At 45.7% G+C, this 13,567-nt stretch overlaps 1 protein-coding gene across 1 annotated transcript; it reads right to left on the reverse strand.

Moving 5' to 3' along the window:
* Positions 1 to 809: 809 nt before the first annotated feature.
* LOC105708635 (dynactin subunit 2-like) lies at positions 810 to 2,239 on the reverse strand. The gene is given in 2 exon segments (XM_064363750.1): positions 810 to 1,646; positions 1,649 to 2,239. Coding segments are annotated over 2 exon segments (1,212 nt in total). The 3' UTR covers positions 810 to 1,025.
* Positions 2,240 to 13,567: the final 11,328 nt, after the last annotated feature.

Here is a 13,567-nt window from a genome sequence, read left to right on the forward strand (position 1 = left end):
GAGTAATGTGGAAGGGAGCTCTCTCACCTAGAATGTGTGGTCAGTGAGGCCTGGGTCACTTCCCAGACCAGGTTCCCTCCTCCAGGCTCCAGACTTTCATCTCAGCCCTGCAGTAATCCCCTCAGAAAAAGAATGCTTCTTTCCCCATTGTTCTAGCAAAAGTCCTAAGATTGCTCTATCAACTACCTTGGTTGTGTGCTTAACATTGACCCAGTTATGGAACTAAAGGATGGAATATACTGACTTATCAGACCTGGGTGATACGCACACTCTTCTCTGCAGCCACACCCGGACCACATGGAGCAAGAATGGAGAGATAGTTCCTAAGGAAAACTAGAGTACTGAGAAGAGGGGAAAGAATGATGAGCAGGCAAAACTGATGATCCAGGGATTCAGGCACTGACACTGGCAATTACAAGCCAGTATGATAAATGACTTGACAGCAAGGAACTGGCACTGGAAAAGAGCAAAAGAAACACCTAAACCAGAGGAAGCGGCATGTAAGCTAAGACCTAAGGAGGAGGTATCCAGGGCTAGGAGGGTGGGGGATGGGGAAAGGAAACAGACTGCATACTTCTTTCCTTCCTTCCTTCCTTCCTTCCTTCTTGCTTTCTCTCTCTTTCTTTCCTTCTTTCTTTTCTTTTTTTTTTCAGAGTACAACAGCATTTAATGGTCAGAACTGGTTGTACACTATTACAGTCAGCCACAGAAGCTGTGTTGGAGGACAAGACCCAATCCTTCCCCACACCAGGCAAAGCAGTATTGGACATGAGCTGGCATGTGGCTGGGTCCACGTCCTCATCCCTCAGGCCTGAGGGGAGACCACCTTCTAATAACCAACCCCCAGCTACCACTCTGTATTCATCAGGGGAGGGGTATAAACCCCACATGCAAGAACCACCCTTGCCCCCAGTGTCAAATGGGATGGGGATGCTAGAGTTACAGTAAAGGGGAAACCCTATGTAAGCTGTTAGCAGAGTTCACAGGGGTAGGGATTACCCCTGTTCTCCAGTTCCCAGATGTGCTCACTTTCCCAGCTTCTTCATCTGTTCATCAATGCTAGTAAAGTTCCCCTCAACTGTGGCCAGGTTTTCACGCATGGTTGTCTGCACCTGGGTCAAGAGGGTGGTATTGTCCTTCAGAGAATTAGCAATCATCTGCTGGGTGGTATCCAAGTGTGTCAGGAGCTGACCAAACTGCATGGCTTGCTCATGCAGCTGCTTGATGGTGACGAGTCTCTGCACCAGCTCAGGGAGGGTGGAGGCAATGGGGCTCCAGCGCTGTATAGTTTCATACAGCTGGTGCACCTTGCTTTGCATATCTGCATCTTCTACAGAGGCTTTATGCTTGGCAATCTCATTCACCTTTCCCAGGACACTCTGTAGCCGAGCCTCCACTTGGTCCAAAACTGCAAGGTGCAGGGCGCTCACTTCTGCTTGCAACAACTCTACAGTCTCCATGAGACAGGCTCCCTGTAGACCTGCAGAAAGGGGATTCTGAGCATCCTGATCACAACGTACAGCTGCCTCCAGCTCTGTCAGGCGCTTTTCAAGTTCTGCGACTTTGGCAGCTTGAGAGAACTTGTCCTGCTCAGGCTGTGAATGTAGTTCATAAGTGACAAGGCTGCTATCTGGGGGGGGGGGGGGTCCCAGTGGTTTTTTCCCCCTGAGCTCGCTTTGCTGTTCTTTGTTGCTTCCAGCTGCAGCAGTAGGCGCTTAGCCAGAGCACCATCGGGGTCAGTAAGGTTGATTGCAGCATCTGGTCCCAGCAGCTTCTCCAGGTGGGAAGCAACTAGCTGCTGCTTCAGGGCTGCCAGCTGTTTAGCCAGCACCGCAGGGGTCAGCTTCTCCTCTGCGGCTGACTCCTTCACTGTCGTCTTGATTTTTTCAACTTCAGTTGTCAGCTCTTGGACCTCATGCAGTAAGCGCTGGTACTTCTGCTGGGGTGTCTCCTTCACTCCCAGACCCTCTCCAACCGTCTCATATTCTCCAGATTCATAGGCTGTCCTCTTGGTTTTTCCAATACGATCTGAGAAATCAAGTCCCTTTGTCCCCACTCTCTTGTCCTTGAACTTGTCATAGGCAGCATTAGGATTGACAATGATGTGCTCCACACTTGTGCTTGTCAGCTCCTCCACATCGAACTCCGCTTGATCATCCTCAGGTAGGTCGCTGGTTTCATAAACATCTGGCTCATTCCTGGCAATGCCAGGAAGGTTGGCGTATTTAGGGTCTGCCATGGTGGCGGCGAGATGGGGCTGGGGAACCAGGGCCTCAGTAGAGCTGGGGATGATGTTCGGGTAGGGGAGAGGCTGGGTTCAAGTCCCTGGCTAAGGCGGCAGCAAAAGTCTTTCCTTTTTTCTTTTTTGACAGCATCTCACTCTGTTGTCCAGGCTGAAGTGCAGTGGTGCAATCTCAGCTCACTGCAAGGTTCAAGGGATTTTCCTGCCTCAGCCTCCAGAGTAGCTGGGATTACAGGCACCTGCCACCAGGCCCACCTAATTTTTGTATTTTTAGTAGAGATGGGGTTTCACCATATTGTCCAGGCTGGTCTCAAACTCCTGATCTCTGGTGATCCACCTGCCTCAGCCTCCCAAAGTGCTGAGATTACAGGTGTGAGCCACTGTGCCCAGTCACATTTCTTGAAATGTGTGAGATTGTGGCCTAAATATTCACAGAGTCCATAAGGACGAAGATGACAGTCTAGACTGGGTGCCTTGAAGTGGTCCTGAGCAGAAAGGAAGGAAAATGAATTTGTGGCTGAAGAAATGAAGTTTTCAGTTTGGATACTGATTCGGAGGGGTACATGGATCATCCTGTTAAAGATATCAAAGAGTCAGATGAATATGTGAGTATGGCATTTGGGAGGAGGATCTCTGGACAGAGATCTGGGTGTGATCAGTACAAGGATGGCCATTGAATGACCATCATTTAAGGTCACCAAATTGTCACTGCGTGCAGGAGAAACATCCTTGGGTGAGAGGATCAAGTGGGAACAGACTCTTCAACAAAGACATCCAGATGGCCAAATAGCACAAGAAACAAACACGTAAAAACATTATTATTGGCGGGTTTGATGGCTCATGCCTATAATTCTAGCACTTTGGGAAGCCAAGGCAGGCAGATCACTTGAGGCCAGGAGTTCAAGACCAGCCTGGGCAACATAGCGCAACTTTGTCTCTACAAAAAATTTAAAAATTAGCCAGGTGTGTTGGCATGCACTTGTAGTCCCAGTTACTCAGAGGGCTGAGGCAGGCAGGAGGACTGCTTGAGCCCAGGAGGTGGAGGCTACAATGAACCGTGATCATGCCACTGCACCCCAGCCTGGGCAACAGAATGAGACCTGTCTCAAAACAAAAAACATTATTACTTATTATTATGTGGGTAGACATATTAAAACAATGAGATACCACTATGCACTCATTGGAATGGCTGAAATTTGAAATTAAAAGGACTGACAGTATCAACAACTATACCACTGAAAGGAGTGTAAACTGGTACAACCACTTTGGAAAACTGGAAGTATTTACTAAAACTAAACATATGCATCCCCTCAGACCTATAGTTCCACTCAAATATATATAACCAACAAAAATAAATGGTTAAGTCTACCAAAAAGACATATGTAGAAGAATGTTCATAACAGCATTATTCAGAATAGCCAAAAGCCAGAAACACACCAAATGTCTCCACTGTTATATGTTCATTCCACAGAATACTATACCACATACGCACAAAAAACTAAGTACTAAGTACTAACATGGATGAATTTTATAGCTATAATATTGAGTGAAAAAAGCCAGAATAAAAATAATGTACACCATTCAATCCATTTAGAAAAAACTCAAAAACAGGTATAGTTAGTCAATGGTAATGGCGGTCAGAAATACCGGTTTCTATTGTGAGAGGTGATATGTCTGAAAGAGAACGAAGAGAACCTTCTGGGGTCCTGGAAATAATTTGCATCTTGATCTGGTTGATGGTTATACAGGTGTATACATGTATAAAACTTCAAGCTGGGGGTGGTGGTATGTGCCTGTAGTCCCAGATACTCAGGAGGCTGAGGCAAGAGGATTGCTTGACCCCAGGAGTTTGAGGCTATGATTGCACCTGTGAATGGCCACTATACTCTGGCCTGGGCAATGTAGCAAGACCCTGTCTCTAAAAACAAAAACAGAAAAAATTTTTTTTTTTAATTAAAAAAATCAGAAAGTAGGCTGGGCGTTGTGCTTCACACCTATAATCCCAGCACTTTGGGAGGCTGAGGCAGGTGATCTCCTGAAGTCAGGAGTTTGAGACCAGCCTGGTCAACATGGTGAAACCCCCTCTCTACTAAAAATACAAAAATTAGCCAGGCATGGTGGTGGGCACCTGTAATCCTAGATACTCGGGAGGCTGAGGCAGGAGAATCATTTGACCCTGGGAGGCGGAGGTTGCAGTGAGCTGAGATCACGCCACTGCACTCCGGCCTGGGTGACAACAGTGAGACTTTGTCTCAAAAAAAAAAAAAAATCAGGAAGTATTCATCCAGTTGTTCATTTAAGATTTGTGCACGTTACAGTATCTATTTTATACCTAAAGGTGGGGGTGAGGGAAAGTTTATCCTGTCTTCCCAAAGACAAAAGTACCAAAGTCAGCACTGATTCAGGGACTCTGTATGTTTTACAATTTGTGATATGATGTGACAGTTTCATAAGGCCTATCTTAATGGTGAAATTCCCCAGGGCAAGAGCCTCTCTTTTGATTATTATCTCTACTGTTCCAAAGCATCCATATTGGGGCTCAGATCACAGCAGGCCCACAATGTCTATGACTCAGTATCTGCTCGGAACAGCACACCCAGCCCTTCAGTGTTCAACTCAACATTCACTTCCTGAGTGTCTGCTCTAAGCCAGGCCCTGTGCTGAGAGGTAGAGGTACAAACACAAGTAAGACACCATCCCTGCACTTGAAAAGCTGCCAATCAAGAGGTGGGTACCGCAGGATGAAGGACAGGACCTTGCAGCAGCCAACCCATCCATCAACACATGTAAAATAATATTAGTAACAAACAACCACCATTTATGAACTGCCAGGTGCTTTATGGTGTAACAGATTTGTTTTTTCTTAATTGCTATTTTAAACCACAACTGCCTGCAGCTACTTTTGTCTATTAGGGGAGTGGCATAATTTTTCTCTGTGTAGAGCGTTCTTTGTTTGGGAAAATACTTAATAAGTTGCTTTGGCATGAAGAATGAAGCTCCCCAGGGCTAGGGCAAGACAAAGACAGCTGAACTGCTCAGCAAATTAGAGTGGAAAAATGTGGCAGCAGAGAGAGCGAGTGGGGGGCCTGAAAGCAGAAGGCTCGGGTGCCTTAGAGAACCACCCCTTTGCCTTCCTAATCTGACTTATTCTTCAGGTTTTACCTTTCAAAAATCACTTCCTCGTACCACACAGCCACCAAAAAGAATGAGGTAAAGCTCTTTGTACTGATATGGAAAAAAATGCCCCGGCTATATTGTGAAGTGGAGGCGGGGGAAGTAACCAGCTGGATAGGTGCATAATACAGCCCCGTTTTCAAAGATGAGGGCACTATATATGTACTTGCACTTGGATACATTTGGAAAGTCCCCCAGAAAAGTATATAACATTCTGTTAACAGCTGTTACCACCAAGTAAATTGGAGAGTAAATTGGAGCTTCTGTTTTCAATTTTTACCCTTTATCTTTAAATATTTTACCATGAGATTTTTATCTCTATTTATTTATTCTATTTATTTACTTTTGAGACCAGATCTTGCTTTGTTGCCCAGGCTGGAGTGCAGTGGCACAAACACAGCTTACTGCAGCCTCAGCCTCCTGGGCTATAAATGATCTTCCTGCCTCAGCCTCCCAAGTAGCTGGAAGCACAGGTGTACCACACCACACCCAGCTAACTTTTTTTTTTTTTTTTTTTTTTTTGAGATGGAGTTTCGCTCTTGTTGCCCTGGCTGGAGTGCAATGGCACAATCTTGGCTCACTGTAACCTCCATCTCCTGGGTTCAAGAGATTCTCCTCCCTCAGCCTCCCAAGTAGCTGGGATTACAGGCATGGGCCACCATGCCTGGCTAATTTTGTATTTTTAGTAAAGACGGGGTATCTCCATGTTGGTCAGGCTAATCTCGAACTTCCGACCTCAGGTGATCTGCCCACCTCAGCCTCCCAAAGTGCTAGGATTACAGGCATGAGCCACCGTGCCTGGCCCCAGCCTGAGACTTTTAAAAATGGGGTAGGCTTGATGCAGTGGCTCATGGCTGAAGTCCCAGCACTTTGGCAGGCCAGGTGGGAGGACTACTTGAGGCCAAGACAAGCCTGGGCAACACGGCAAGACCCTCGTCTCTCCAAAAAATTTAAAAATTAGCCAGGATGGTGGACCATGTTTATAGTCCCAACTACTCTAGAGGATGAGGCAGGAAGATCACTTACAGCCCAGGAGGTCAAAGCTGCAATGAGCCTTCTTCATGGTACTGCACTTCAGCCTGGGCAATAAAGCAGGAAACTTTCTCTAAAAAAAAAAAAAAAAAAAAAAAAAAGCTGGATGTGGTTGGTGATGCCCACCTGTAATTCTAGTACTTTGGGAAGCCAAGAAGGGAGGATTGCTTGAGCCCAGGAGTTCAAGACCAGGCTGGACAACACAGTGAACCCTCATCTCTATGATAATACATTTAAAAATTAAGGGAAAAAACCAAAAACCTAATCTTCTATGTAGATCAGGTCCCCATGGTATCCTGCTCTCTTCCTTTGTGATATTTAGTACCTTTGGAATTGCCTGCCTGTTGACTTCCCCACCCGTCCACCTTTTGCACCCACTTTGCTCCCCTTGGCTCCAAGACTACAGGGACCAGGAACGCCTAGCAAAGCGCTCAGCATAGCAGTTGACCAAATGAATGAGTTCTTCCACCTTCCAATGACTTTTCTCTTGCCTGGCTTTTGAATCTTCCAGAGAAAAGAGAAAACAGCTCAGCCCATTTGTGAGTGCCGCCCAGGCCTGGCTCACAGTGTTCCTGCACATTCCCCACCCAGGGCAGGCTGAAGATGCCCTCTTTCTTGTTCTGGAGAGAGATGTAAAAGCAGCAGCTCCTGCTGCCTTCACTGCCTCAGCCCTGAGGGACACCAAAATGCCTGAGACCACAACAACCTGTAAGAGGTGTGAGCAGGTGGCAGAGCCAATTACGGGAACAGGCCCAGGCATTCTGGCTGACCTTGGCAGAAGTTTCCCTTCCATTTTCCTTTTCTTTTTCTTTTCTTTCTTTTTGCTTTTTTAGACGGAGTTTCACTCTTATTATCTGTCTCCCAGGTTCAAGCAATTCTCCTGCCTCAGCTTCCCAAGTAACTGGGATTACAGGCATGCACCACCACACCTGGCTAATTTTGTATTTTTAGTAGAGACAGGGTTTCTCCATGTTGGTCAGGCTGTTCTCAAACTCCTGACCTCAGGTGATCCACCCGCCTCGGCCTCCCAAAGTGCTGGGATTACAGGTGTGAGCCACCGTGCCTGGCGCCCCCATCTTCCTTTTCTTTCTAGCAGCTAGGGGAGGAGGGAAGGAAGCCCTAATTGCTTTCACCTTGAGAAAAATCTGCTGCTGACCATGTGCAGAGAGAATCATTCTGTCATACAGCAGGAGGCTGGAAATTAGATCAGATCAGGAAGGCTGGCATTTTCCCTGAGGCTCTCGACTAATGACCAAGGGGAAGAGAGGCGCTTGGCCTAATGCCCCTCCTCACTCTTCCCTGCCAGTCACACAGTGTTAGCTGAGCTCTTCTCTTACTTCTGCCCAGAACCCCATAGGGAACTCTCCACGCCTTCCCCATCCCCACCCAGCCTGCTGTGACTAACATGTGCCTTCACTAGGTCTTGCCCAGGCCACAAGTCAGGCAGCTGGGTGAGAACTAGAGCTATTCTCACAGGCCCCCGACTGCCAGGCAGATGCCTCTGTTGACCCAGCCAGCCTGTCCCTGCTGAGTTCAGACAGGAAGGCAAGGCCGGCCACTGGAACTACCAGGGAGAGACATCAGCCAGCCACGTGTGCCCAATTCTGCCCAGACACTTCTAACAGTTGAGGTAGTGGGTGAACTCGCATGCTTTCTCCATCCCTGATGAAAAGCAAGTTCAAAAGCTGCCACATACTGTCGTCAAACCCTGGGGAAAAGACAGGACCCAGACAAAGAGAAGGCACTGTAACTCGATAGAGCAGTCTTGAGTGATATTGATGCAGTAGAGAGTCAACCACCACACGCTCAGCATTGGAGCCACCGAGAACCACCCAGAGTGCATGTGATACTGTCGTTAAGCAATTAATGAGGTACAAAGCTGCAGAGCACTAACTGGTTACCTACTGGATCCCGAGTACATATTTCCCATAAGAAATTCTGGGGAGGGCCAGGGGCAGTGGTTCACACCTGTTAATCCCAACACTTTGGCACACCAAGGCGGGGGAATCACTTTAGCCCAGGAGTTTGAGACTAGCCTGGGTAACATAGCAAGACCCCATCTCTACAAAAAAAATAAATTAGCCAGGTGTGATGGCACATGCCTATGGTCCCAGCTACTTGCGGGCCGAGGTAAGAGGATAGCTTGAGCCCAGGAGGTCAAGGCTGCAGTGAGCTGTGATCACACCACTGCACTCCAGCCTGGAGCAAGCAAGAATTTCATTCTTAAAAAAAAGAAAAGAAAAGAAATTCTGAAAAGGCAATAGAAGTTCGTAACTTCATACACTGCCCACTGCAACAACTTTCTGGCTATGTGGCTTTGATGCCGTCACTTAACCTGTCTGAGCTTCAATTTCCCCATCTACAAAATGAGATTAATAATACCTACTTCAAAGGGCTGCCGTGAGAATGAAATTAATATATATAAACTATTTAGTGCAGCATGGTGCCCAGGAAGTCCTCACTAAATGGCCACTGTCCAGATTATTATTATGAAGCCACCAGTGTACACTGCAGTGTGGACACTGTGGACAGATGGAGTGTGGTGGGGCCTTTAGGACCATGCAAACGTGGTGTGAAATCCTGGTTTCATTACTTCTGCCTATGTGGCCTTGGGAGAGTTCATAAATTTCTTTCCGTTTCAGTCTCCCTCTGTAGAAAGGTATCAATAACACCTACCTTGTCAACAGGATAAAGCCCGTTCATTACCAGGACCCAAGCCTGCAGAAGATGCTCAGGAAATATTAGCTGCCGTCAGTACCGAATCATCACCCTCTTTCCAGCATCCTTCACCTTTTTCATTTGGTAGTTTTTACAGAGAGATGACAGTCTGCTCAAAGTAATTTACTGTGGGGGAGCATATTGATTTTTACAAAGCCAGTGGTCTCTTTCCTGTCCTGATTCTTGTCATCTCTACTATTTGTCCCTGGTGGCCACCTGAGACCTCCTCCCCCGTGGTTTTCTTGCCTCTGATACCCTGATATTTGCTTCTCTCGCTCTCCTCCCTTTTTCACAGGATCTTCAGCCTCCCTGGCTTATTCCAGTCCTGTGGCCCCCACGTTCTACCTGTTCTCCCCAAAAGAAAGACTATGTGATCACCAAAATCAAGCTGTCTACCATTCCTCCTGATCTCAAAGGTATCATTATTCTCCTGGCCACTCCTACGTAAAAGCCCAGATCCTTATCTTTTTTCTTTCTTTTCTTTCTGAATCCAGTCAATTGCTATTCTGTTTTTTCCTTCAAAATATTTCTCATATCCATCTCCTTCTTTTCCATGTTCCCTCTTGCCAATGTCAACTGAGGCCTGATCTAGTTTAAACGGCCAATTCCCATCCATTCCAAGTATCACAGCCTTCCTAAAAAGATCACTTGAAGCTCACCAACAGATATTCTTTTTCTACCACCCTCTCATCTCCATTCAGAATCCTATTAAGCCTGTTTCCTTCCTGCAGTAGATTCAAGAGCATTCAAGGCCTTTCACATCTAGATTTTCTACAGTTGACTTTCCACCAGCCCCAGTCCAGACCCTCCATTCTGTACATCCCTTATCCACCATGTCCATCTCCTTTCCTTTGCATTTGTATCCTCCTCTGCTTGGAGTGTCCCTCCATTTCCTCTCCTGTTCAAATTTCATCCATCCTTCAAGGCCTGGCTCAAAACTCAACTCTTTCCTGAAGCCTTCCCTGACCACTCTGGTGGACGGTGATCACTTCCTCTGAGTTCCCTTTGATGGTGTTGGAGGTATAGGGTTGGTGGTGGTGAAGACTTGACTGTTTGAGGAACTGGTCAGTGCCTGCTGGATCACCTGCCTGTGCCTTCAACTTATACCTAAAGGCAGGAAAGGCATCTCCCACATCCTTGTGGATGACACAGCCCAGTGGTTTGGAGTTGAACAGACTTGTGTTCAAATCCTAATCTGTCACTTTCCTACTGGTTATAAGACCTCAGCAAACAACCCACCCTCTCCAAGTCTCATTTTCCTCATCCAAAATGTAGGGGTCATAAAGGCTTATACAGTGGTGAAGATTAAATGATAATGTAAGCAAACAACATGGCACAATGCATGGCAAACAACCTAGAAAGGTAGGAATTATTATAGTTTCTAGCACTCTGAAGTCTAAACATTATTTTTGCAGCCTTGCTCATTTGCATAGCCAAATAGTAATTTATATAGACTGTGATATTTCACTATAGGTATATCTGCTTCCCAAACCACTTGCTTTTTCCAACTTTCCATTTTTATAAATGCTACCACTGTTCCAAGGCTCTCGGGATCAAACCTTGGCAATGTACTCAGCTTTTTCTGCACTTTCATGGGCCAAACCCATTGGCACTGAACCATGAGCTGTCTTTAACTGTTCTGAGATGTCTTAACTCCTCATTGGTACTGTGCCTGCTTTGAGAGCAGGAACTATGACTTGCACTGCCTTGGTACCTATTACACCAGCATAGAGCAGGGACTCAATACAGATTTGTTTTCTTTTCTTTTCTTTTTTTGTTTTTTTGAGATGGAGTCTTGCTCTGTCACCAGGCTGGAGTGTAGTGGCATGATCTCGGCTCTCTGCAATCTCCACCACCTGGGTTAAAGTGATTCTCCTGCCTCAGCCTCCCGAGTAGCTGGGACTACAGGCACGTGGCACCATGCCCAGCTAATTTTTGTGTTTTTAGTAGAGACGGGATTTCACTACATTGGCCAGACTGGTCTTGTACTCCTGACCTCGGAATCCTCCTGCCTTGGCCTCCCAAAGTGCTGGGTTTACAGGCGAAGGCCACAGTGCCTGGCCAGATTTGTTTTCTAAAAAAAAAAAAATATTTCAACAAACTACAGGGGCAGGTGTGAAGGAGGTATGATAGCAATCTAAAAAAAGAATAAGATATTCTGTGATTATGTTTTGTCCTCTCCTCTTTCTCTAATTCATGAATTCCTCCTACTCATTTTTTTTTTTTTTTAGACAGGGTTTCGCTCCTGTCACCCAGGCTTGGAGTGCAATGGTGCAATCTTGGCTCACCACAGCCTCAGCCTCCCAAGTAGCTGGGACTACAGGTGCATGAGTAGTGCTCAGGTGCACAGTAGTGCTCAGCTAATTTTTGTAATTTTTGTAGAGATGGGGTTTCGCCATTTTGGCCAGGCTGATCTTGGAACTCCTGGACTTAAGCATGAACCACAGTGCCCAGCAATTCCTCCTACTTGTTTTTTGTTTGTTTTGTTTGTTTGTTCGTTTGTTTTAGACAGAGTCTCACCCAGGCTGGAGTGCAGTGGCACGATCTCAGCTCACTGCAACCTCCACCTCCCGGGCTCAAGCGATTATCCTGTCTCAGCCTCCCAAGTAGCTGGGATTACAGCCATGCACCACCACATCTAGCTAATTTTGTATTTTTAGTAGAGATGGAGTTTCACCATATTAGTCAGGCTGGTCTTGAACTCCTGACCTCAGGTGCTCTGCCCAGCCCAGCCTCCCACAGTGCTGGGTTACAAGTGTGAGCCACCACACCCAGCCCTTCTATTCGTTCTTTAAGGCCCAAATCAATATTCTCCCCTCCAAGATCTGCCATAAGCATTGTTTCCTTTTTTCTTTCATTTATACTACATATTTAATTGCATATTTTACCAAAATTTTTTAAGTTAAAAATTGAAAAAAATTAAAATAATGTAGAACTATGTAAAGTGATTATGAAGATTTTTCTCTTATTCCCATTTCTCAAAGGTAACAACTGGGAACACTTTGGTGGGTTTTCCTCCAAATCTTTTTTCTGCTATACTGGAAATTAATATACTAAGATAGAATATGAAAATAATCTTTTTAAAATAGTTATGTTTATCTTCAATTTTATGTGCCCAAATTGCCTATTTGGGGGGTAGGGAGACTAAAATAAATTCAATATGTGAAATAAATGAGAAAACTTCAAATCCGTTCCGTAGTACCTTAAAGCTCTACTAGAGAGTACTTGCCATACTGTGCAGTTTATGTACACATCTGTATCCCAGTTGGCTTGTACAACTGGCAGCAACCACCACTAATTTTTATATTCTGAATATCTAATTTGCACGTAGTAACTGCTCAATAAATTTATTTTATTTTATTTTTACATTAAAAATTTATTTTCAGAGACAGGCTCTTGCTCTGTCACCCAGTGGCATGATCATAGCTCACTGTAACCTTGAACTCTTGCTTCAGGACTACAGAGGTATGCCACCATGCCGGGCTTATTTTTTAAATTCTTTTAGAGTTGAGGTCTCACTGTATTGCCCAAGCTGGTCTCGAACTCCTGGCCTCAAGCAATCCTCCCATCTCAATCTTTCAAAGTTCACAGGGCCTCACTCTGTCACCAAGGCTAGAGTACAGTGGCACGATCATGGCTTAGCAGCCTCCACCTCCTGGGCTCAATCAATCCTCTCACCTCGGCCTCCCTCAATCCTTCTTAATATGTTTTATAACTTAGTTAATTTATTTTTAATAGTAAACTCACGTTTATTTCAGTAATTTTGCAATTCACCATTAAATGATTGATTTGTCATTCAGAGTCTTAGCAAGAAACTGAACTAAACTTAGGTAATTCAAGAAACTTCTATGAAGGAAATATTCAAAAGATATGGGTAAAGTTATGGGAACCAGGGAGGTTGAGGCAGCCAGAGGCTAGCAATAGCAGGAAGCCACCATGACTGTGCTTGCTCGAAAGGCAAGGGGAGGAAATGGAGTTTCCTTGAACCCAATGACATGCCAAGCCATGGAAGAGGGGCCACAGACAGAAACTATTGTCTTGGAAGGAAGTAGCCATTGCCAGAAAAAATTTAAAATGTGGCTGGGCGCAGTGGTTCACGCCTGTAATCCCAGCAAATTGGGAGGCCAAGGCAGGTGGATCACCTGACGTGAGGAGTTCGAGACCAGCCTGGCCAACACAGCGAAACCCCATCTCTACTAAAAACACAAAAATTAGCTGGGCATGGTTGTGCCTGCCTGCAATTTCAGCTACTCAGGAGGCTGAGCCAGGAGAATCACTTGAACCCAGGAGTCAGAGGTTGCAGTGAGCCGATATTGTGCCAGTGCACTCCAGTCTGTGCTACAGAGTAAGACTCTGTCTCAAAAAAAATTTTTTTTAATTAAAATGTGGAGGGGTAACAAG

Source organism: Aotus nancymaae, unplaced genomic scaffold (genome assembly GCF_030222135.1).
Source record: "Aotus nancymaae isolate 86718 unplaced genomic scaffold, 86718_ANA_hifiasm-v0.15.2.pri h1tg000053l, whole genome shotgun sequence".
Lineage (NCBI taxonomy): Eukaryota > Metazoa > Chordata > Mammalia > Primates > Aotidae > Aotus > Aotus nancymaae.